This window comes from Dasypus novemcinctus, chromosome 13 (genome assembly GCF_030445035.2).
Source record: "Dasypus novemcinctus isolate mDasNov1 chromosome 13, mDasNov1.1.hap2, whole genome shotgun sequence".
Lineage (NCBI taxonomy): Eukaryota > Metazoa > Chordata > Mammalia > Cingulata > Dasypodidae > Dasypus > Dasypus novemcinctus.
Genome location: NC_080685.1, coordinates 1,983,116 through 2,006,307, shown reverse-complemented (window position 1 = coordinate 2,006,307; position 23,192 = coordinate 1,983,116). Strand labels below are relative to the sequence as shown.

General features: G+C 47.9%; 1 protein-coding gene across 1 annotated transcript in view; it reads right to left on the bottom strand.

Annotated features, from left to right (window-relative positions):
- LOC131273118 (kinesin-like protein KIF28P) overlaps nucleotides 1-23,192 on the bottom strand; it is a 137,945-nt gene that overhangs the window by 21,496 nt on the left and 93,257 nt on the right. Inside the window, exons 17-22 of the mRNA XM_058275359.1 lie at nucleotides 20,352-20,626; nucleotides 18,788-18,922; nucleotides 17,978-18,144; nucleotides 17,489-17,595; nucleotides 17,098-17,245; nucleotides 16,680-16,861 (exon numbers count right to left, since the gene is read on the bottom strand). Of these exons, the coding sequence (XP_058131342.1) occupies nucleotides 16,680-16,861; nucleotides 17,098-17,245; nucleotides 17,489-17,595; nucleotides 17,978-18,144; nucleotides 18,788-18,922; nucleotides 20,352-20,626 (1,014 nt within the window). The remainder of the gene's footprint in view (nucleotides 1-16,679; nucleotides 16,862-17,097; nucleotides 17,246-17,488; nucleotides 17,596-17,977; nucleotides 18,145-18,787; nucleotides 18,923-20,351; nucleotides 20,627-23,192) is intronic.

The window sequence follows — 23,192 nt, the reverse complement described above, 5'->3', positions numbered from 1 at the left end:
TCTGCAATTCCATATAAATTGTAGAATCACATTATCAGGTTCCATTACATTTGAATGGGATTACATTGAATTTCTAGTTTGGTGAGAATCAACAGATTTATAATATTGACTCTTCCAAGCCATGGAGATATGGCCTATTTCTCAAATTACTTAGATTAACTTTAATGTCACTTAATAAAGTGAAAATTTTCTCTATAGAAGCCCTGTACATCTTATGTTAGTTAAAAGCACATAGTAAATACTTCATATATTTGATGCAATTGTAAGTATATCACTTATTAAAATAATTTTATTACTGTTTCATTAAAATACAGTTAAATTTTCTCTATCAACATATCCAGGGAAGCAGATGTGCCTCAAGCCACTGAGCTCCCGCCTACCACATGGGAGGTCCCGGGTTCAGTTCCTGGTGCCTCCTGGACAAGATGAGCAAGACAGCAAGCTTGGGCATGGGGCATGTATGGTGAGCTGATGCAACAAGATGATGCAACAAGGAGACACAAAGAGGAAAAAATGAGATGCACAACAAGGCAGGCGGCTGAGGTGGCTCAAGCAATTGAGCACCTCTCCCAGATGGGAGGTCCCAGGTTTGGTTCCTGGTGCCTCCTAAAGAGAAGATGAGCAGACACAGAGAGCACACAATGAATGGACACAGAGAGCAGACAGTAAGTGCAAACATTGGGGGTGGGTATAAATAAAATGAATTTTTAAAAATATCATACCTAGCAACTTTAAATCGATTAAAATTCTTCTGGATTTTCTATTTGCACAAATATATCATCTGGGACTAATGACTAAAGTCATCACAGTGCAGTGGGAAAGAAAATAGGCTATAGAGCAAAACTGTCTGGGCTTGATTTTACTACTTATTAGTTATGTCCTTGGACAGGTTACTTAACCACTCATGCCTTAGATCCATCTACTGCAAAATAAAACTATTAATAGTACTACCTCAGGGAAGTGGACTTGGCCCCGTGGTTAGGGCGTCCGTCTACCACATGGGAGGTTCAAATCCTGGGCCTCCTTGACCCGTGTGGAACTGGCCCATGCACAGTGCTGATGCACGCAAGGAGTGCCCTGCCACACAGGGGTGTCCCCCGCGTAGGGGAGCCCCACACATAAGGAGTGCATCCCATAAGGAGAGCCGCCCAGCGTGAAAAGAAAGTGCAGCCTGCCCAGGAATGGTGCTGCACACACGGAGAGATGACACAACAAGATGATGCAACAACAACAACAAAAAGAAACACAGATTCCCAGTGCCGCTGATAAGGATAGAAGTGGTCACAGAAGAACACACAGAGAATGGACACAGAGAACAGACAACTGGGCGGGGGGCGCGGAATAAGTTAAAAAATAAATCTTTAAAAAAAATAGTACTACCTCATAGGGTCGTTATGGGAGTAGAGTAAATAAATGTAAAATGTTTAAAGTATTGTATAAAATGTGTGTTGTTATTGCTATTCCTTTTTATTTTTGCCTTTCCAATCTTACACTGTATTTCTTGCCTTACTTCACTGGCTAGATCTGCAAGCACAATGTCAAAAGAAGAAGAGCTTCCTCATCTGAGAGGGAAAACTTCAAATGATTCACCATTAAGCATTTTTACTGTATATTTCTTTAAGATTACTTTCATCAGATTAAGGAATGCCCATTTTATTCATGGTTTGCTTAAGAGTTTTTATCATGGCAGGATAAATTTTCTCACATGCATTTTCTGAATCTATTGAAATCATCATGGTTTTTCTCCTATAATCTGTTGAAGTGATGAATGGCATTTATTCATTTTATGATAAATCAAGCTTGCATTTCTGGGATATTCTGTATATTGTAAGAGCCATGGCTACCTAGAGCCAGTCAGATGCACACTGCAATATAAGACAAAAGAACAGATGCACAGAGGCGAGGAGGCCCTGAAGATGGCAGAGGGAGACACACCAGGGTCTACGCCCCACGGAAGCTGTGAGCAACCAGCAAGAACCGGCGCAAACATCTTGCTCAACGTTCTAGAAAACCATTAAGGGTCTCAGTAAAAGGATGAGTGTCGAATAAAGAAAAAGGCAACTTCAAAATGGTAGGAATAGGGGAGTACGTATAGCTCCGTGGTTTGAGCACCTGCTTCCCGTGTACGAGGTCCCAGGTTCATTCCCCAGGACCTCTTTAAAACGGTAGGAAGGCCCCTTGGTGTACTTGCTGGCCCCTCCCCATCCCATCAGCTCAGCGCAAAGCTTGCACGTGGCCCCAGTGCGTGTTCCTGGTCCTGGTGCTGGAGTGAGCAGAGTTACACTTGTGCACATATGAGGGTTCCTGTATGTCTGTGCCAGTCTGTCTGGGGGAAGCCTGAAGGACTCAACCAGGACATGCATTACGGGTTCACTGTCCCAGAGCTTGCCCGGTGCCAAGAGGTGGCTTACAGAGCTCAAACTGCAGTTGCCTGGGGCCAGGGAGTGGCAGTTGTTTGGCATAGGGTGTGGCACTGAGGCAAAAGAAAACAAGGTTTCCCAAGGGAATGAAGAAGTTCATGTGGGTGTAAACAGCATAGTTCCTAGGGCCACACACTCACGCCCAGGCAAGAGGCAAGCACAGGAAATCCAGGAGGCACCTACACTTTTGCTTTGGGCTGTTCTCCAAACTCATTATTAAGATGGCTAACCTCTAGAGAGCACTTGTACAGGCCAATCTGGAAAGAAAGGTGTTTTCATTTTTCCTTTTTTGTTTTTTTAGTAGCTCTTGGCATTAAAGGAAATATGTCATAACACTAGCTGGATACAAAGTTAAGGAACAGATGTCTGAGATTCTAAATTTTCAGAGATAATACCTTAAAACATCAGAGTATTCAGGTTGCAATAAAAGATTACAAAACACAAAAATTCAGGAAATGATGATTCATACAAAGGAAAAGATTGAAGCTTTACAAACCAAAAACAAAGACCAGACATGGGACATACCAAGACTTAAAAAAAAAAAAAGGTCCTAAATATGCTCAAAGAACTCAAGGGAAATGATAGATGAACACAGAGAAAATCAATAGAGAGAAGTCATGCAAAAAAAATCAGAGCAGAAGACCACAGCCACAAAACATAAAAATACCCTAGAAGGGTTCAATAGAAAATGGGAACTGGAAGAAGAAAGAATCCGTGAATTGGAAGATAAGACCTTCTAAATCATCCTGAGAAGCAGAAAGAAGAAAGCATGAAGAAAAGAAACCCCATCAAGCATACCAACATACACACCAGGGGAGTCCCAGGAGAAGAAGAAAGTGCCATGAAGAAAATTTAAAGAAATAATGACTGAAAACTTCCCATATTTAACAAGAGATGTGACACATCCAAATGGTCAAATGTGCTCCAAACAAGATAAACCCCAAACGGCCATGGCACAGGATGTTATACTCAACATGTCAAATGCCAAAGATCAAGAGAGAATTCTGAAGGCTGCAAGAGAGAAGCAATGTGCCACATACAAAGGAGCCTAAATAAGATTAAGTGCTGACTTTTTATCAGGAACCATGGAGGCAAGAAGTGTGATAGCATATTTAAAGTGCTGGAAGCCAAAACTTGCCAAGAATCCTATCTGGCAAAATTGTCTTTCAAAAATGAGGACGGGAAGACAACATTCCCCGATGAAGAAATGCTAAAGGGAGTTCTTTGGGTTGAAAGGAAAGGATACTAAATAAGAGATCAAAGGCACATGGAGAAATAAAGAACTCCAAAAGAGGTAACAAAATGGGTAAATATAGATGCCAGTACTGTTATATTTTTGGTTTTTACTCCACTTTTTAGTTTGTACAGGAACAAACAAAAATACAAGCGCATAAAAAAGTAATGATAGGGAAGTGGATTTGGCTCAACTGCTGGGATGTTTGCGTACCATATGCGAACCTGGGTTTGAACCCTGGGCCTCCTGACCCGTGTGGAGCTGGCCCACACGCAGTGCTGATACATGCAAGGAGTGCCCTGCCATTCAGGGGTGTCCTCCACACAGGGGCTCCCCATGCACAGGGAGTGTGCCCCTGCAAGGAGAGCTGCTCCCTGCGAAAAAAGCGCAGCCTGCCCAGGAGTGGCGCCGCACCCACGGAGAGGTGATGCAGCAAGATGATGCAACAAAAAGAGACACAGATTCCCATTGCTGTTGACAAGAATATAAGTGGACACAGAAGAACACACAGCAAATGGACACAGAGCAGGCAATTGGGGAGGGGGGAAGGAGAAGGGGAGAGAAAGAAATAAAAAATAAATAAAAATTTTAAAAAAAGTAATGATAAATCAATGGTTTTGACTCAAAATGTATAAATATGTCATTTTGTGGTAAGAACTACACAAAGGTGGGAATTGTGGGAAGATGGCAGAGAGGAAGGTCCAGAATTCAGTTTCTCCACCAGAACAACTATTAATAAGACAGAAACGGTCTGAAACGACTATTTCAAACTCTGGAGTCCAGTAGAGCACCACATGGCATCCAGGGAAGAGCAGGAGGAAGAGGCTAGCAAACTGCTCTCTCCAGGCAGTGGTGCCCAGTGCCTACGCCTATTCCCATGGAAGTCCGCTGCGGACTCCAGCCCTGCTAGCTTGCTGGTGACAGAGAGGGGCACAAATCTGCTTCCCCAAGGCAGGGTGTGGCACAGCTGGTCATTATTCATGGTTTGCTCTTCTCAGGAGGGACTGGGATTGAGTCTGGAACCTTGCACATCTGAAGCAGGCACTCAACCCCTGAGTTACACCTGCTCCGCTAACCACGGCTTTTTCTGGGGGCCATCTCTGGGGGCAGTCATTGTTCCAACCCGCCCCGACACAGGTGGCAGCAGAGGAGACTTGAAGACCTCGTGCATCCCTGGGGCTGCACGGGAGATTCCAGGGCTGCATTTTCTGGGCAGGTCGAGAAAGCACAGCTTCGGGGAGCGGTGGGAGAAGTCCCGGGCCCCTTCCTGGCCCCCTCCCAGGGCCGCTCGGAGCTGGCCGGCATGCCAGCGGCGGGTCCCTGGCCTTGTTCAGACTAGGAGAGACACTTAAGAAACTCCTGTCTGGGCATGCCCTCCCCCTCCCAGCTTCACCCCCGCCCCCCAGGGGCAAGCAGCTTGAAACTACAAGGAAAGCATCCAAGAAACCATCAAGGCTTGGGGCAAAGCATTGCCTGCTTTAAACAACAGGAAGAGGGAGAAGGTCTGTCTCCCAGGAAACAGAGGGGCACTCGCACTCCTGTGAACAGGGGAACTCCAAAGCAGCTAACAAGCACGAGCCCAGACCCAGAAAGACAGGCAGAACTTGGACTTCCGCATCCGCTTTGAGCTGACTCAGCTGATAGGAAACGTGACTCTCAAGAAAATCAGACACCTTAGGGAATAAACCTGAGTTAACATTACAAAGTATTAAAACCTACGGTGTGCAACAAAAGAGTACAAGACAACCAGGAAATAGCGGCCCATCAAAAGGAAGACAATACAAATCCAGAAAACACCAACAAAGAAGACCAGGCTATGGACAAACTGAGCAAAGACTTTTTAATTATCTTAGAAAGGTTCAAGGAGATGAAGGAAAATACAGAGAAAGAACTAAAGGATATTAGAAAGAACAAAAGGATATTAGAACTAAAGGAGTGAGCAATATGAGACTCTTACTAAAGAGAGAGAAATGTTAAAAAGGAACCAAAGAAAACTGTTGGAGTTGAAGACCACAGTAAGCGGCATGAGAAATGTCCAGGGGAGTTTCAAAAGCAGATGGAATCTGGCAGAAGGAGGAATCAGTAAATTCAAAGACAAGACAATTGAAATCAATCGGACTAAGGAAGGGAAGCAAAAAAGAATTAGAAAAAAAGGAAAACAGCCCAAGAGACCTCTGGGATACCAGCAAGCATAACACTATATGCTTTATGGAAGTCCCAGAAGGAAAAGGAAATGACAAAGGGGCATGTGATGGTTTGAAGTTCTTTTACGAATAATAATTTTAAAAAAGATTGTATTTTTAAGCTAATCCGTTCCTGTGGGTGTGAGACCCTTTCAGGTGGACTATGTCAGTGAAGCAGGACTCAGGGTCAGTGAAGCAGGACTCAGGGTCAGTGAAGCAGGACTCAGGTTGAGTCTCCAGCCTCCCGATGGGTCTGATGATAAAGGAACACAGAATGAGACACAGAAGGAAAGGAAGCTGCCAGATTTGATCCTGCAGTGTGAGAGCAAGGGCTTCAGTTTCGCCCCCAGCTGAGCTACAAGGAGAAAAGCCCCCAAGAGGCACAAAGAGACACGAGCCACACGCCTGGTGGCCCACAGCTGAACTCGGGGAGAAAACGAAGCAGCAGAGACTGAGGGAGGAGGCCTGGAAGGAGACACGCCTGGGCCTGGCTGCCCGCAGCTGAGCTCTGGGCAACAGTGGGTTCTGGAAGGGAAGGCAGAGACTGGTGGCCATGCTCACCACATGGCAGGACCCCGGAATCAGCAGCAGCTGACTTTGGTGAGAAAGCATCTCCGACAGTGCCTCGATTTGGACATTGCCAGGCCTTGGAACTGTAAGCGTTTACCTCAAATATAGCCCCTTTATAAAGCTAACATATTTCTGGTACTTTGCATCCATAGCTCTGTGGCAAACTAAGATAGGGCAAAAGGAATATTCAAAGAAATAATGACAGAGAACAGCCCAAACTTAGCAAAAGACAAGAATATGTACATCCAGGAACTTCAGAGAACAACACGCCCTGTCACACTCCAGTCAAACTTTCAAATTTGAAGGATGAGGATGAGGACAGAGTTCTGAAAACTGCAAGAGAAAAACTAGGTGTTACGTATAAGGAAGTTCCAATTCGATTGAGTGCTGATTTCTCATCAGAAACCATGGAGGCAAGAAGGCAGTGGGTTGAAATACTGGCAGTGGTCATGGCAATTGCTAAAGGCAGGTAGAGGGAAAAAGAGGTGTGATGTGGGGGCATTTTTGGGACTTTTAGTTGTCCTCAATGTTATTGCAGGGACAGATGCAGGACATTCTATATCCTGCCATAACCCACTGAATGGACTGGGAGAGAGTGTGAACTACAATGTAAACGATAACCCATGCTGTGTAGCCCTGCTCCAAAATGCAATGAATGTACCACGCTAATGAAAGAGGTTGTCGATGTGGGAGGAGTGGGGGGTGTGGGGAGTGGGGTGTATGGGAACCTCTTATATTTTTTAATGTAACATTTTGTGTGATGTATGTATCTTTTAAAAAAAGAGAGATAATAATAATAATAATAAAAAAAGTCAGGACCAAGGTGTGCTATTCCGCACACATCCCCCCTCACGGAGGCCCCGCACCGGTGATCCTCCTCTGGCAGGGTGACCCTTCTGTGATCCAAAACCTCTACCAAAACAAAGCCAAAAACGAAACAAATTAAAATAATAAGAAAATAAATAATAATAAATAAAATACAAAAATAAACTAAATTAAAAATGAAAAGAATAAAAAAGAAATACCAAAAGTGCTGAAAGAAAACAACTGTCAACCTGACCAACAAGCAATGCTAAAGGGCATTTTTCAGACTAAAAGGAAAGGTCAATAGACACAAAGAAATAAAGTCCTCCAGTGAAAATAACATTTGGATAATTATAAATGCCAGTATTATTGCATTGTATTTTTAGTACATAACCCCATTTCTTACTTCCTACAGGTGCTAAAATACAAATGCATAAAAAATAATGATAAATCTGTTTTTGAACATACAATGTACAAAGATATAATTTGTTTTTTTTTTTAAAGATTTATTTATTTATTTAATTCCCCCCTCTCCCCCGGTTGTCTGTTCTCTGTGGCTATTTGCTGCGTCTTGTTTCTTTGTCCGCTTCTGTTGTCGTCAGCGGCACGGGAAGTGTGGGCGGCGCCATCCCTGGGCGGGCTGCACTTTCTTTCCCACTGGGCAGCTCTCCTTACGGGGTGCACTCCTTGCGCGTGGGGCTCCCCTACGCGGGGGACACCCCTGTGTGGCAGGGCACTCCTTGCGCGCATCAGCACTGCGCATGGGCCAGCTGCACACGGGTCAAGGAGGCCCGGGGCTTGAACCGCGGACCTCCCATGTGGATGGGATGCCCTAACCACTGGGCCAAGTCCATTTCCCCCAAAGATATAATTTGTAACAAGTACAAAAAGAAATAGGGAGAATGGAGGGGTATAGAATAAGGTATGTGTACACTATTGAAGTCAAGTTGGTATCAAATCAGATATGATTGTTATATATTTAGGATGTTAAATTTTAATCCTAGGGTAACCACAAGGAAAATACATGAAAAATATATCCATGCAGAAATGAGAAGGCACTAGATATGGTGCAACACAAAAAATCAAGTAAATATAAAAAGTATTGACAGAAGAATTGAGGAACCAGAAAAGGCATATGTAACAATTTGAAGTTTTGTGAATCCCAGAAATGATCATGTTTTTTGAATTAATCCATTCCTGTGGGTGTGGGGCCCTTTGATTACTTTAAATACAATTAAGGGTCCTTTTGATTAGATCGCTTTATTAGATTGCTTTAAGGCCTTTGATTGGACTACATCAGTGAGGTGTGGCCCAGTTTGGGTCTCTGCCCTCTTGCCTGGGGTCTTATATGAACTAAGAACTGAAAGCAGAAAAACAGAAAAACAGCCACAATTTTGTCCCTGCCATGTAAGAGAGAGGATCACCCACTGTTTTGGTTTGCCAAAGGGTTGCCAATGCAAAGTACTAGAAATGGATTGGCTTTTATAAAAGGCATTTATTTGGGGTAAAAGCTTATAGTTCCAAGGCTGTGAAAAGTCCACATCGAGGCTGCTTTCTCACCAAAGTTAGCTGCCATGTGTTGAAGCAAGATGGCTGCATTTTCTCAGAGAGCTAAGTATAGATTTACAATTTGACCCAACAATCCCTCTACTAGGTATATACCCAGAAGAACTGAAAGTAAGGATTTTGAATTGATATTTGCACACTGATGTTCATAGTGGCATTATTCACAATTGCCAAAAGATGGAAGCATCCCAAGCACCCATCAGCCAATGAATGGATAAGCAGAATGTGGTATATAATGTCAATAGTAATAAAAAAGAGAGCAGGGTTGGCCACACGGATAATAGGATCAGACCAAGTGAACTTGTAGTAAATAAAACAAACAAAAACCTGTCAAAAGGGACAAAGAAGAGCCCTGTAAGAGGATAAATGGGTCAATTCAGGAAGAAGTATAATGAGTATGAACATATATGCAACTAACAGCAGAATCCCAAAATAAATGAAGCAAACATTAACAGATTTAAAAGGAGAAATAGTTCTACCTTAATGGTAGATTTCAAGACATCACTTTGAATAATGGATAGAATATCTAGACAGAAAATCAATAAGGAAATAGAGGACTTAAACAATACTATAGACCTAATAGATATATATAGAACACTTCATCCAACTATAGCAGAAAACATTTTCTTCTCAAGTGCACATGGATCATTCTCTAAGACTGACCATATGTTAGGTCACAAAAAAAGTCTCAATAAATTTTAAAAGATTGAAATCTTACGTAGTATCTCTCCAACCACAATAGAATGAGGCTAGAAATAATTGACAGAAGGACAGTTGGAAAATTCAGAAAAATAAGGAAAATAAGCAATATACTCCTAAGTAACCAATGAGACAAAGAAGAAATCACAAGGAAAATTAGGCAATATTTTGAGGCAAATGGAAACAAGAACAAAACATATCAAAACTTATGGGATGCAGAAATTTAAAACAAACAAAAAAACCTTATGGGATGCAGCAAAGGAGTACTCGGAGTGAAAAAGAACTAAAATCAGTAACCTATCCTCACATCTGGAGGAACTAGAAAAAGAAGAGAAAACCAAATCCAAAGTGAGCAGAGGGAAGGAAATAATAGAGATTAGAGCAGAGATTTTTTAAAAATAGAGAATAGAAAAACAATAGAGTCAATGAAATCAGAAGCTGTTTCTTTGACTAATAAAACTGACAGATCTTTAGCTAGACTAACAAAGAATAAGAGAAGATGCAAATAGCAAATATCAGAAAGGGGAGGGAATTAGAACTGAGCTCTCAAAAAGGAAAAGGATTATGAGAGTATTATTTTTAAAAATTGCTCATCAATAAATTACACAGCCTAGATGAACTAGACAAATCCCTAGCACAAAGACTACTTACACTGACTCAAGAAGATATAGCAATCTCAACAGACCAATGACAAGTAAAGAGATTGATTCAGTAAAGACCTCTCCACAAAGAAAAGTCCAGGAGCAGATAGCTTCAATTGTACCAAACACTTAAAGAAGAATACCAAACATTTAAAGAAGAATACCAACCAACTCAAACTCTTTCAAAAGTTGAAGATGAGTAAAGACTCCCTAATTCATTCTATGAGGCCAGCATCACCCTAATACCAAAGCCAGATAGAAATATTACAAGAAAAGATTTCAAACCACTCTCTGAAAAATATAGATGCAAAAATCCTCAACCAACTACTAGCAAACTGATCAAACTGCATATCAAAAAGATTATACACTATAATCAAATGGGATTTACCCCAGTTATGCAAGGGAATTCAACATAAGATAATCTGTCAATTTAGTATGCCACATTAACAAAATGAACAAGAAAAGCAACACATGATCATCTCAACTGGCACAGAGAAGGCATTTGACAAAATCTAGCATCCTTTTTTGATAAAAACACTCAATTAAAATGAAGAGAAAAGAATATCCTCATATGATAAAGAACCCACAGCTAACATCATACTCAACAATGAAAGACTGAAAACTTCCCCCTTAAGACCGGGAACAAGAGAATGCCCTATCACCACTGCTATTCGACAGTCTACTGGAAGTGTTAGCCAGAGCAATTAGTCAGAAAAAGAAATAAAAGGCTCCAAATTGGAAGAGAAGAAGTAAAACTAACTCTATTCACAGATGACAGGATCCTATATAGAGAAAATCTAGAAGAATCCACAAGAAAGCTACTAGAGGGAAACGGACTTGGCCCAGTGGATAGGGCGTCCGTCTACCACATGGGAGGTCCGCGGTTCAAACCCCGGGCCTCCTTGACCCGTGTGCAGCTGGCCCATGCACAGTGCTGATGCGCGCAAGGAGTGCCCTGCCACGCAGGGGTGTCCCCCACGTAGGGAAGCCCCACGTGCAAGGAGTGCGCCCCGTAAGGAGAGCCACCCAGCGCAAAAGAAAGTATAGCCTGCCCAGGAATGGCACTGCACACACAGAGAGCTGACACAGCAAGATGACTCAACAAAAAGAGACACAGATTCCCATGCCGCTGACAACAACAGAAGAAGCGGAAAAAGAAACAAGACGCAGCAAATAGACACAGAGAACAGACAACCGGGTTTTGGGGGGGTGGAGGGGAGAGAAATAAATAAATAAATAAATAAATCTTTAAAAAAAAAAAGAAAGAAAGAAAGCTACTAAAGCTAATAAACCAATTCATCAAAGTGTCATGGTACAAGATCAATACACAAAAATCAGTGGTGTTTCTGTACACAAACAATGAATAATCTGAAAAGGAAATCGACAAAACAATTCCATTTACAACAGCAACTAACAGAATAAAATATCTAGGAATAAATTTAACCAATGATATAAAGGACTTGTGTGCAGAAAACTACAAATCATTACTGAAAGAAATGAAAGAAGACCTAAATAAATGGAAATATTTTCCATGCTCATGGATTGGAAAACTTAATATCATTAATGTATTGATACTATCAAAGTGATTTACAGGGAAGCGGAGTTGGCTCAATGGATAGAGCGTCCACCTACTACATGGGAGGTCTGCAGTTCAAACCCAGGACCTCCATGACCTGTGTGGAACTGGCCCACACGCAGTGCTGATGCGTGCAAGGAGCGTTGTGCCATGCAGGAGTGTCCCCCGCGTAGGGGAGCCCCACGCACAAGGAGTGTGCCCCATAAGGAGAGCCACCCAGCGTGAAAGAAAGTGTAGGCTGCCCAGGAATAGCGCCGCACACACAGAGAGCTGACACAGCAAGATGACACAACTAAAAGAGACACAGATTACCATGCTGCTGACAAGAATAGAAGCGGACACAAAAGAACACACAGGGAAATGGACTTTGACCCAGTGGTTAGGGCGTCCGTCTACCACATGGGAGGTCCGTGGTTCAAACCCTGGGCCTCCTTGACCCATGTGGAGCTGGCCCATGCGAAGTGCTGATGCGCACAAGGAGTGCCGTGCCACACAAGGGTGTCCCCCGCGTAGGGGAGCCCCATGCGCAAGGAGTGCGCCCCGTAAGGAGAGCCGCCCAGCATGAAAGAAAGTGCAGCCTGCCCAGGAATGGCACTGCGCACACTTCCTGTGCCGCTGACGACAGAAGCGGACAAAGAAACAAGACGCAGCAAAAAGACACAGAAAACAGACAACCGGGGGAGGGGAGGGGAATTAAAACAAACAAACAAACAAAAACACACAGCAAATGGACAGAGCAGACAACTGGGGGGGGGGGGGGGAGGGAGAAAAATAAATACAAAATAAATAAATCTTTAAAAAATAAAGCAACTTACAGATTTAATGTAATCTGGATCAAAATTTCAACAGTCTTCTTCCACAGAAATGAAAAACTTAATTATCAAATTCATACAGAAGGCCAAGGGGATCCCATTTAGCCGAAGCCATCTTGAAAAACAAGAACAAAGTTGGAGAAGTTAAACTTCCCCAAATCAAAATGTATTACAAAATTACAGTAACCAAAATAATGTGATACTGTACAAAGACAGACATTACTAATGGAACAGAATGCAGAACTCAGAAATAAACCACACATCTTTGGCCAATTGGCCTTTTGACAAGGTAGCCAAGTCCACTCAATGGGGGAAAGAAAAGTCTCTTCAACAAATGATGCTGGGAAAACAGATATCCACCTGAAAAAATGTAAGTAGACCCCTATGACATACCATATACTGAACAAAAATGAACTCAACATTGATCAAAGGCCTAAACATAGGAACTAAACTCTAAAACTCCTAGAAGAAGCATAGGGAAATATCTTCAGGACCTTGTATTAGGCAATGGATTCTTAGACTTTACACCAAAATCAAGAGACACAAAGGAATAAATAGATAAATTATACTTCATCAAAATTAAAAACTTTTGTACATCTAAGGACATTATCAAGATAGTGAAGAGACAACCCACAGAAAGGAAAAAAATATTTGGAAACCACATCTGGTAAGGGTTAATATCCAGAATACATAAAGAACTCCTACAAGTCGACAACAAAAAGACAAACCACCCAATTAAAAAATGGGCAAAAGACTTGAATAGACATTTCTCTAAAGAAGAGATACAAACAGCCAAAAAGTACATGAAAAGATGCTCGTCATTAGCCATTAGGGAAATACAAATCAAAACCACAACAAAATACCATTTCATACCCACTAGAAGTCTACTATTTTAAAAATAGAAAAAAAAACAAGTTTTGTTGAGAATGTTGAGAAATAGGAACACTCATTCATTGTTGGTCGGAATGTAAAATGGTGCAGTCCCTGGGGAAAACTTTTTGGCAGATCCTCAGAAAGATAATCATAGAATTACCATAAGACCTGGCAATCCAACTTTTAGGTATATAACCAAAAGAATTGAAAGCAGAGTCTTGTACAGGTATTGTACACCAATGTCTATAGCAGTATTACAATAACCTAAAGGTACAAGCAACCCAAATGTTCACAGCAGATGACTGGATACACAAAATGTAGTATATACATACAATGAAATATAACTGAGCCTTAAAAAGGAATGAGAGGGAAGCAGATGTGGCTCAAGCGATTGAGCTCCGGTCTACCACATGGAAGGTCCCTTGTTCGGCTCCTGGTGCATCCTAAAGAAGACAGTGAGCTGGTGTGATGGACAGACATGGCAAATTGATGCAATAAGATGATGCAACAAGAGACACAAGAAGAAAAACATAATGAGAGACACAACAAAGGAGGAAATGAAGGTGGCTCAAGTAATCAGGCACCTTCCTCCCACATCAGAGGTCCCAGGTTTACAACTGATGGGCACACGTGGCGCATTGCTATGAACATGGACTATAGTTTACATTGTAGTTTACACTTTGTACAGCACAATTTTATAGGTTTTGACAAAATGTATGATGGCCTATATCTGTCATTGCAGTGTCATGCAGGACAACTCCATTGTCTCAAAAATGCCCCATATTACCATTGACCATGAGGTGCAGCGATGCCCAGAGATGTACTTACCAAATGCAATGGATGTGTCAGGATGATGCGAGAGAGTGTTGCTGTGGGGGGAGTGGTGGGGTGGGGGCGGTGGGGTTAAATGGGACCTCATATTTTTTTAATGTAATATTTTTTAAAAATGAATTAAAAAATTTAAAAAAAAATGCCCCATATTGCACCTCTTCTTCCCTGTCCTCCCTCAGAGCCTCTGCTAACCACTGCCTGTGGTTATACGTAGCAATATTACAAGCTCTTCCACTGCTGGGACTATACTACTTTAGGCCACAGCTGCATCCCCCCTTATGTCTGCTCACTCCTCGATCCTGAGGCTTGGGGATGGCGATGCCCCTCTGTTTCTGGCTGAGAGGGGGCTTAGATCCCACGAGGCAGGTGGATGGAGCTGTCCTGCTCACAGGCTCACTTGGAATTGGTTTTGGTACGAGTCCCCCAGCTCCCTGCTTGTACACTCACAATAAACCACCTTCTCACTGAGAAAAAATTTAAAAAGGAAGAAGTTCTGATACAAGCCACCATGTGGCTGAGCCCTAAAGACATCATGTTGAGTGAAATAATTCAGATACAAAGGACAGAGAGCGTATGATTTCACTTCCGTGAAACAGCTAATACCTACAAATTCACAGAGACAGAAAGAGCACAGATGCCCAGGGCAGGGGGTGGGGGCTGAGGAGCCTGCACATGGGTGCAGGGTTCCTGCTCGGGGGGAGGGAACGTGCTTCCGTGGAGGTGGTGAGGGGCGCACAGCACGGTGGATGTGGCTAGTCCCACTGAAGGGCAGGCTCGGGAGGGGCTGGGACGGTGTGACGCCTTCAAGCACGTGTGCCCCAGAAAGACGTGCCTCAAGCTCGATGGTCCTGTGAGTCTAGACCGATGGCGAGCAGGACAGGTGGACGAGGCCACTTCGGTAAGGACATGGCCCAGGGCGGATCTTATTCCTTTTACTGGCGTCCTTTAAAGGGAATGAAAGTCATTCAAAGAAAGAGAAAGCCATGGAAACAGAAGCTGAAAACGACAAAATATGGAAGAGAAGGAAGAGGCCAGCGGCTGCCACCACGTGCCTGGCCACGTGTGAGCACCCAGGGTCCCCGGCAGCCTTCAGGGAGAAAGCGTCGCTGCGATGAGGGCTTGATTTGGACATTTTTCTCAGCCTCAAAACTGTGAGCTAATAAATTCCCCTTGTCCAAAACCAAGCCATTTTATGTTCCCTGCTTTCACAGCCTAGGAAACGCAAACAGATGGGAAAGTTTGTGTTATGCTTCTGCAATTAAAAAAATGTAAAAAGCCACTAATGGGACAGTGAGAATGAAATGCAACACAAGATCTTAGACTAGATCTAATAATAGAGGAGAAAATGCTCACAAGGATATTATTGTGACACACGAAAAAATTGGAAGGTAGACTGCAAAGTTTATATCCATGTTAAATTTCTTGAAATTGATAATTGCACTTAAGGTTGATACATAAGTGAATATCCTCGCTCTTAAGAAAAACACGTGCAGGTGCCGTGTTCACGGACTACGGTGTGTGCAACCTGCTCTCAAACGTTCAGAAAAGAGAAAGAGAAACACACAGAGCAAAGGCGGCCGAACGTCGAAGTCGGCGGACCTGAGTACCTGGAGCGAAGTGGACAGGCTGCGTTCTCTGCGTGGGGTTTGTTATTTTTCAACTGTTCTATAAGTCTGAAATTATTTTAAAGTGAAAAGTTTAAGAAAAAAAGTCACTGAAAGGAAAGGGTGAGCCCACCTGGGAGATGAGAGACCCCGAGCGGGAGGAGGCAGTGGGTCGGCAGCGCGGCGGGGCGCGGCCGGGACAGGAGGCGTCCCTCTTGGGGACAGCTGGGGGGCTACACGCCCGGCCGGACAGGCGGGACATGAAGGGGCTCCAGCAGGAGCGACTCCCCGACCGCCGAATTTCTGAGTGGCGCGAGGGCAAGGCCGTCTGTTGAGAGAGCACCGCGGACGTGGTGTGGCCGCTGGGTGCGGGCAGGAGGGAGGGCGCAGCCTGGAGGAGGGCCGGGGCTCCCGCGGGCCGGCCCGCACCCCGGGCGCCGTGCGCCTCCTCGCCGGCTTGTCGCAGCCTCTGAGGACCGGGCCCGGACGGGCGGGAGCGGGGGCCACCCTGCTGCCCAGGCCGGCGAGCGCTCCGGCCCGCAGCTCCCGGGCACCGCGCCGCGCACATCGTCCCCGCGGCACGCGAGGCCCCGGCCCTGGGCGGGCTGCGCTGACGGAGTGGGGCCCCAGGCCCAGCGGCCAGGCCCGCCGCGGAGAGCGTGAGGGAGAGCAGACACGCTTCTCAAGGTTAGGTCCTCACTCTGTTAAACACGGGGTGATCCCTTACTGAAGACAACAGAGACGCTGGTGGGCAGAGGCCCGAGAGCGACGGCGCTCGCCGTCCCCAGCCTCCGCCTCTCCTCGCGGGCACGAGCCCACTCAGGACGCGCCGTGACATCGGCTCTCCCGGGGCGCCCGGTACTTACGGGAGGTTCACAGTGCTGCAGCCGGAGCAGCTGTCCTCTCGCCGCGCGCATGCTGTGGTAGAAGGCCTTCAGGGCCCTGGCAAACTCCCCGTCGTGGCTGAGGGGCCGAGGGCGCGGCCGGCAGGCTGGGGGCGGCTGTGCCATCATCCCGGCCATCCGCAGGGTACCGGAAGGCTGATGCGCTGAGATGGAAAGAAAGGGTGATACTTATTCATTCAACTAGTTATTGATTTCGGTGGCATTCTGTTCTACCAACATTTACCAGGTAGCAATTTGGACTTGTCCAAAGAAATCTTACAAGGCAAAGGAAAAAAACCTACATTTCTTGTTCATGAAACAAGAAGGCAAGCACACATCCCAGACGTAGGCGTCTAGGGTGAGCTAGACCTTCAACATCGGAAACGCGAGCGGCCCCCACCTTGCCCTCCGGGCCGGGCCTTCCCGAGGGATCCTCTGAGAAGCGCGTTTTCCTCTCTCAGGGCTCGGTTACTGCTCCTGAGCAATTCTGTCTCCCGTTCTAACTCGAGCAGCTTCACATAAAGTTCCGGATCCTGGTTTGCTGTCGTCTGCGAAAACACACGCCAGTCGGGTCTTTCTCTGGATTTTCTGCGTACCTTTTGGGCCCGGCAGTGTTTTCTTCCACGTGAAAACTTAACAGGAGAGGGAGGGGTGCTGGGCGGGAGAAAGCCCCCGAAGGCACCGGGGAGCAAACCGAGGAAACTCCTGGGAAGGGGAGGGGCCTTGATGACGGCCTCGCTGCTGTCGTCTGGAACGTTCTGGTCCTTTTCACGCCACGTGCACGTACACACCTGGGCTGTGTCCATCCCGGCGGGCGTTTCCCTGGTGTCCACCAGGACGTGGCCTTCGCCTGTGACCGGGAGGCCCGGCCGACAGCAGCGCAGCTCGGCACAGCCCTCTGCAGCGTGCGGGAGACACCGAAGGAGAGCCAGGCCTCCGCCGTCAGCCCCGGGGCCCGGGGCAGAGGCCACCAGGCCACCGCGCTAGCCAGCGGGACCCCAGGCACCCAGGCAGGCGGGTGGCCCCCGCCACGGGACCCCAGGCACCCAGGGCAGGCGGGTGGCCCCCGCCACGGGACCCCAGGCACCCAGGGCAGGCAGGTGGCCCCCGCCACGGGACCCCAGACACCCAGGGCAGGCGGGTGGCCCCCGCCACGGGACCCCAGGCACCCAGGGCAGGCGGGTGGCCCCCGCCACGGGACTCCAGCCACCTCCCCCGTCTCCCTGCACCCCGGGCGTCCTGACGTTACGTGGCCTCAAGACTGCAGCTCGCCAAGGTACCTTGGAGACCCCACAAATCAAGAACGAGCGCGTCCGACTGCAGGTAACGCAGGAACTCCTGAGATGCGCCCAGGGCGGCAAACCCAACCGTCTCTCCGATTTGGGCGTTCACACTCTTCCACACAGCCTTGGTGTAGAGAGTGCTGGGAAGATCGTACACTCTGTAACTGAGAAAAGAACATAAAATGTACCTTAAAACCAGAGGGACATGCTTGTGAAGAAAAGGATCAAAGGAACCAAAGATTTACAGCCATTAGCTGATGGAAGGTGGCCGCTCACGGTTCTTGTGGTGGCCCGATTAGCTCAGCTATTCAACATGGTATCGTCACTATATGGATAATATTAAAAGTCTAACAAAAAAATTAAGAAAAACAGGAATTTGAGTGATATGTTCTACTTATATTGTTAATTTTTCACATGGGTTGTTTGATTTTTGTCCTTCAGAGTCTCCCTTTCTTTACTTAATCTTAATATCCTTTTCACCTAAGTAGTTTAAGCCTCACTGGTGCTTCTGCCACCTGGTATTAGAGCTCTTTTCTTTCCAACTCAAATAAGAAGACAAAAAACAAAAAACACTCTACTTAGATGATAATTTCACTGGATATTCTTCTGCTAATTAATATGCCTGACTCTGCTCTTCAATCATTTAAAAGAATCAGTACACACTTCCCCATTAAACCCAGCGGGAAATGGAGTCCTCTGGGCTTGAGGAAACAGAATCTTAAGAAAACTGCACATAAGCGCATTTCAAAAGGCCCCGAAGGCTCGCGTGGCTCGGGGTCTGCGGGAGGCGGGCGCACGCAGGCGCACCCGATCTGGACGCCCCGCCTGGCGTCTTCCTTCAGCCACCGGGTGCCCAGGCACCGGGCGACGTGGATCTGGAAGTCGATCCTCTTGCCCAGCAGCTCCAGCGGGTCAGTCACCACGTCCTCCTCGCCACGTGCGCTGCAAAAGACAGGGGTGGCCGAGGATGGCTGTTGGCAGGTGCAACAAGCCAGACGTGCTGTCCAAGAGAGCAAACCCTTGAGAGCCAATGTCACTGAAGGCAACATTCCCAGTTGCAGAACTCATTTATTCTGGAGTCCCGCAACGAGGGTTCCCTCCACACGGGCATTTCAAGGTGAGGTGGGGACCTTGTTTTCAAGGAATTCACAGCCTGGAGGAGGCGGGAGCAGAAACAACTTCCTGCTCTAGAAGCACCCGAACGTGGGTGCTAAACGAGCACTGTGGATCAGGTGGGCGCTGCGGGAGAGCCGGCTGGCTGCCCAGACACCTGCCGTGCGCCGCGGCCTCGCGGAGCTCTCCACAGGCCAGAGCACCCGCAGGCCCCCGCCTCGGAGGCCGATCTGCTCAGCCCTCCTGGGGGGTCGGCCACACCCCAGCCAAGCGCCCCAAGCCCCGGAAGCTGGAAGTGGGAACCCTGCAGGGCGGCCTGGGGAGCCCGGAGCCAAACGGCCACAGAGCGGCCGGTAGCCTGGGGCCAGGGCAGGCCGCGGCCCCGGGGCCTGGTGGCTCAGATCCCTCTCCAGAAAGACACCAAGTTTCCACGGGACATCCATGTGAACCCCAGCACCCAGGCCAGGCCCCGCCCGGCCCCTTTGCTTAGAAATCTGTGAGACTTCAGCGTTTGTGAAAACTGCCACAGCCTGAAGAGAGCGAGCCGCGGGATGTCTCAAGAGGAGGGCGAGGTCAGGCCTGGGTCAGGGGTAACGAGCAGAGTCTAGGAAAGTTGCCGATGAGTTAATTAAAACAGAGCCTGAGCTCCCAGAAAGGACGCACAACTGCACAGAAAGGCCAGGCAGGGACAGAGGCCCCTCGGGGGGGCAGAGACCCAGGCACACGGCACCAGGACGGAGAAGCAGAGCCGGACGGCCAGCTGCCAGCCTCCGGCTCGAGGGCCTCCCAGCGGGAGCCGGCTCTCCTCCACTGCGCGGGAAAGGCCTGCTGCACGCAGCAGGGCCGGGGAGGGCCGGGGCAGGGGCAGGGGAGAGGGCTGGGGGAGGGCCAGGGCAGGGAGGGGGCCGGGAGGGGGCCGGGGCCGGGAGAGCCTTGCCCCTGCCCCGGCCCCCTCCCGGCCCCGGCCCACAGGTTCTTCTACTTCTCCATCCCACCTGTTGGTGGGGTGTCCCCCCTTTCTTTGGGTCCCCGGGTAACTGAGCTGGCAGATGCTGCCGGCCAGGCCGGCTGATGCCTGTCACACCAACAGCCAGATACGATGAGGCCCAATCACGAGGGAATGAGCTCGTCCCCTCGCCTCCCAACTACGCGCGTGGTACCGGGGTGAGGCCCCTCGGGGGGCCCCGGGCTGGCTGTGAGCTTTCTGGACGTGACTACTCAGGATGGAGGCGGCCTGGGCGCGGGGGGAGACACCCACTGTCCTGTCGCGGAGCAGGGGGTCACGTGCACGTGCAGAACCGCCTCGGCCAGCCCGTCGCAGTTCAAGACGTCGGCCAGCTCCTCGCACTCCATGCCGTAGGCGAGCGGCTGCAGCCAGACGAGCGCGGAGCCCAGGGGCACGGCCTCCACCGGGTCCCAGAAAGGGTCGTCCTCCTGGGCCATGGGGCCGTCTTCCCCGTCTAGAAAGCGCTGGTACAGCTCCTCCATCAGGAATTTCCTGTTGATAAACTTGGCTTTTGACCAAATCCACACCTGCAAAGACAAAGGCCAGTCACCCACTGTCGACTCCACCTGCTGCTCCAACTCACTGACTGTCCAGCGGCGCCCTCGGACGGGCAGGGTGGAGGGTCGATAAGCCCACCCGGCGCTCTCATCAGACTGCGCGTTCGTGACGGCCCTCAGGAATGTCCTGCTCATTCCCGGACCTGTTCCTTCAGCTCTGCCGGAGTCCAGGACGGGCCGTAGAGGAGACGATGAAGGAACTAGACCCCAGGGGAAGTGGACGATCGGGGGCTGTGGTGGGTGGAATCATGAACCCCAAAGCCGCCGGGAGCCGCGAACAGCAGAGAACCCTGGAGCCTCAGAAAGGGAAGCAAAGCACCTTGATTGGATGCTGTAAAGTCGAGACTTCTCCCCTGCAGATCTGTGGGAGCGTGCGTTTGTGTTCTAAGGCACTAAGTTGTGGTAATTTGTTACAGCAGCAACAGGAAGCTAATACAAGGGGATTTTGCCTGGAGAAAAGAAAGTGAGAAGTAGCTGCTCAGGGATTATTGAACTGCACAACAGGTGTGCAGCCATTTGCTCAGGTGACGGTCATCACAAACCTGGGAGGGAAACGGGGCAGGAATGATCATCCCGTTTTACAGAGACCCCGGGTGTTTGCACTCCTTGTGAGCAGCAAATCCAGGACAAGACCCCACCCCTGCCTGCCTCGTCCCCAAGTGGAGACGCAGGGCTTCTACTCTTACCCTGGCCCCTGAGAGAGAGGAAGAGTTTTAAGCTGCAGCATGAGGGATTCAAGTTAGACAGAAGACAGCTCGACCATAAATTCCACATCAGAAGTGACTACCAGGTAGAACGAGCAACTCCTTCTCTGGGTAACTAGAAAAACAACAGAGAAGTTACTCTTCTCTGAGAGCTGTAAGTCTTCATAAAAGGGTTGTCCTCAAGGCACTACACAGGCTCCTTCCTTTTTCCATGTGCCTCTCAAGACTCATGAAGAGGAACTGAGGAACTGGCTCGGCCACCTGCAGCAGATACTAAGAGCACAAAAGGAATTCTGGCCATGATTTTTTAAAAAGACCTCTAGGCTTAGAAACTAATATTTTTTAAGACCATGATATCAGTTCACCGCTTCATTACTTGTGGATATCGAGTCACAGGTGCTGCACAGGCAAGACGACATCCTCTCCTTGCCAAGGGGAGAACGCAGGTCGAGCTCTGCGGGAGCAGCCACGCCTGGGCTGCGCCTGCTCCCTCCCTGTCAGCTGGAGAAGCTTTTCACCAGCCAGGAAATGACGCGCAGCTGGTACTGTTCCGGTTTAGAAAACCCACCCCAGCCACAGATTAGTAAGATTAATCTCAACACTAAAAAAAAAGGAAAAAAATCACTGTAACACTAAGGAGTGCAGGGGAGTGGATGTAGCTCAGTGGTTGAGCACCTGCTTCCCATGTACAAGGTCCTGGGTTCAATTTCTGGTACCTCCTAAAAACAAACAAACAAATGAAAAAAACAACTCTCATTGGAGAGTGGGTGTAACGTGGTGATTGAGCGCCTGCTTCCCATGCCTGAGGTCCCGGGTTCAATCCCTGGTACATCCTAAGAAAACAAACAAACGAAACAAAACTAATGAGTGCAGAACGCTGTTGAAAGAGGCCCGTATAGTTTCAGCAGAAGAAGTTCCATGACAGGGAAAAAAACAGTATCTGTAAATATACCCAGACTGAGGACTGTGGGAAGATGGCAGAGGAGGAAACTCCAAGAACCGGTCGCCCCACGAGAGCAAGCATAAGCAGGCAGAAACTGCCTGACTCAACCATCTCAAAAACCCAATGGCTGGTAGAACACTGTACAGAGTCCAGGGAAGACGGGGAGGAAGAGGCTGTAAATTAAATAAATACCAGTCAATTCTCTTTGCGCAGTGGTTACCATCGTCCATCGCCCACTCTAGCAGCACTGGGGTCCAGCCCCTGTTGTATCTTGCTGGTGCCCAAGCACACAATCCAGTTTCCTAAGGCCCGGGGGAGGTAGGGAGGGCAGGGTGGGGTGTCATCCGGTCATGGATCACGGCTTTCGATGAGCTCCTTGGGAACTCTGGGGGCCTGGCTGTGAGGGCCGCAGTCATTCCAGCCTGAGAGAAAAGTGGCAGAGGAGATGGTAGGCTGGTACGCTTCATCGGAGCATGGAGGATGGCTGGAGGGCTGCATCTGCTGGGTGGGTGCCGGGACAGGAAAGCACAGCTTTGGGGCTCCTGGTGCCTGTCCTGAGCCCTCCCTCACCCCCTCTCCGTGGCAGTTTGGAGCTCCCTTTCTGTGTTCCAGGCCTTGTTCTGGCTGGAAAGACTGACCTGGGAAATTCCTCTTTAGCATGCTCCCCTCACCCAGAATTTGCCCTCCAGGCAAAAGCAACTTGCAATGAAAACAAAAGCGATGTAAGAAACCACTGACACAGGCATCCTGGGAAAAGAGCTTCCCTGCTCGAAGTCCCATAGTGAAACACCTGGGAAAGGGACGACGCCTGTTTCCTGGGAAGCAGAGGGGACATTCAAACTCCCGTGAACAGGGGAACTCCCAAGGCCCCTAGTTGGCCCAAGTCCAG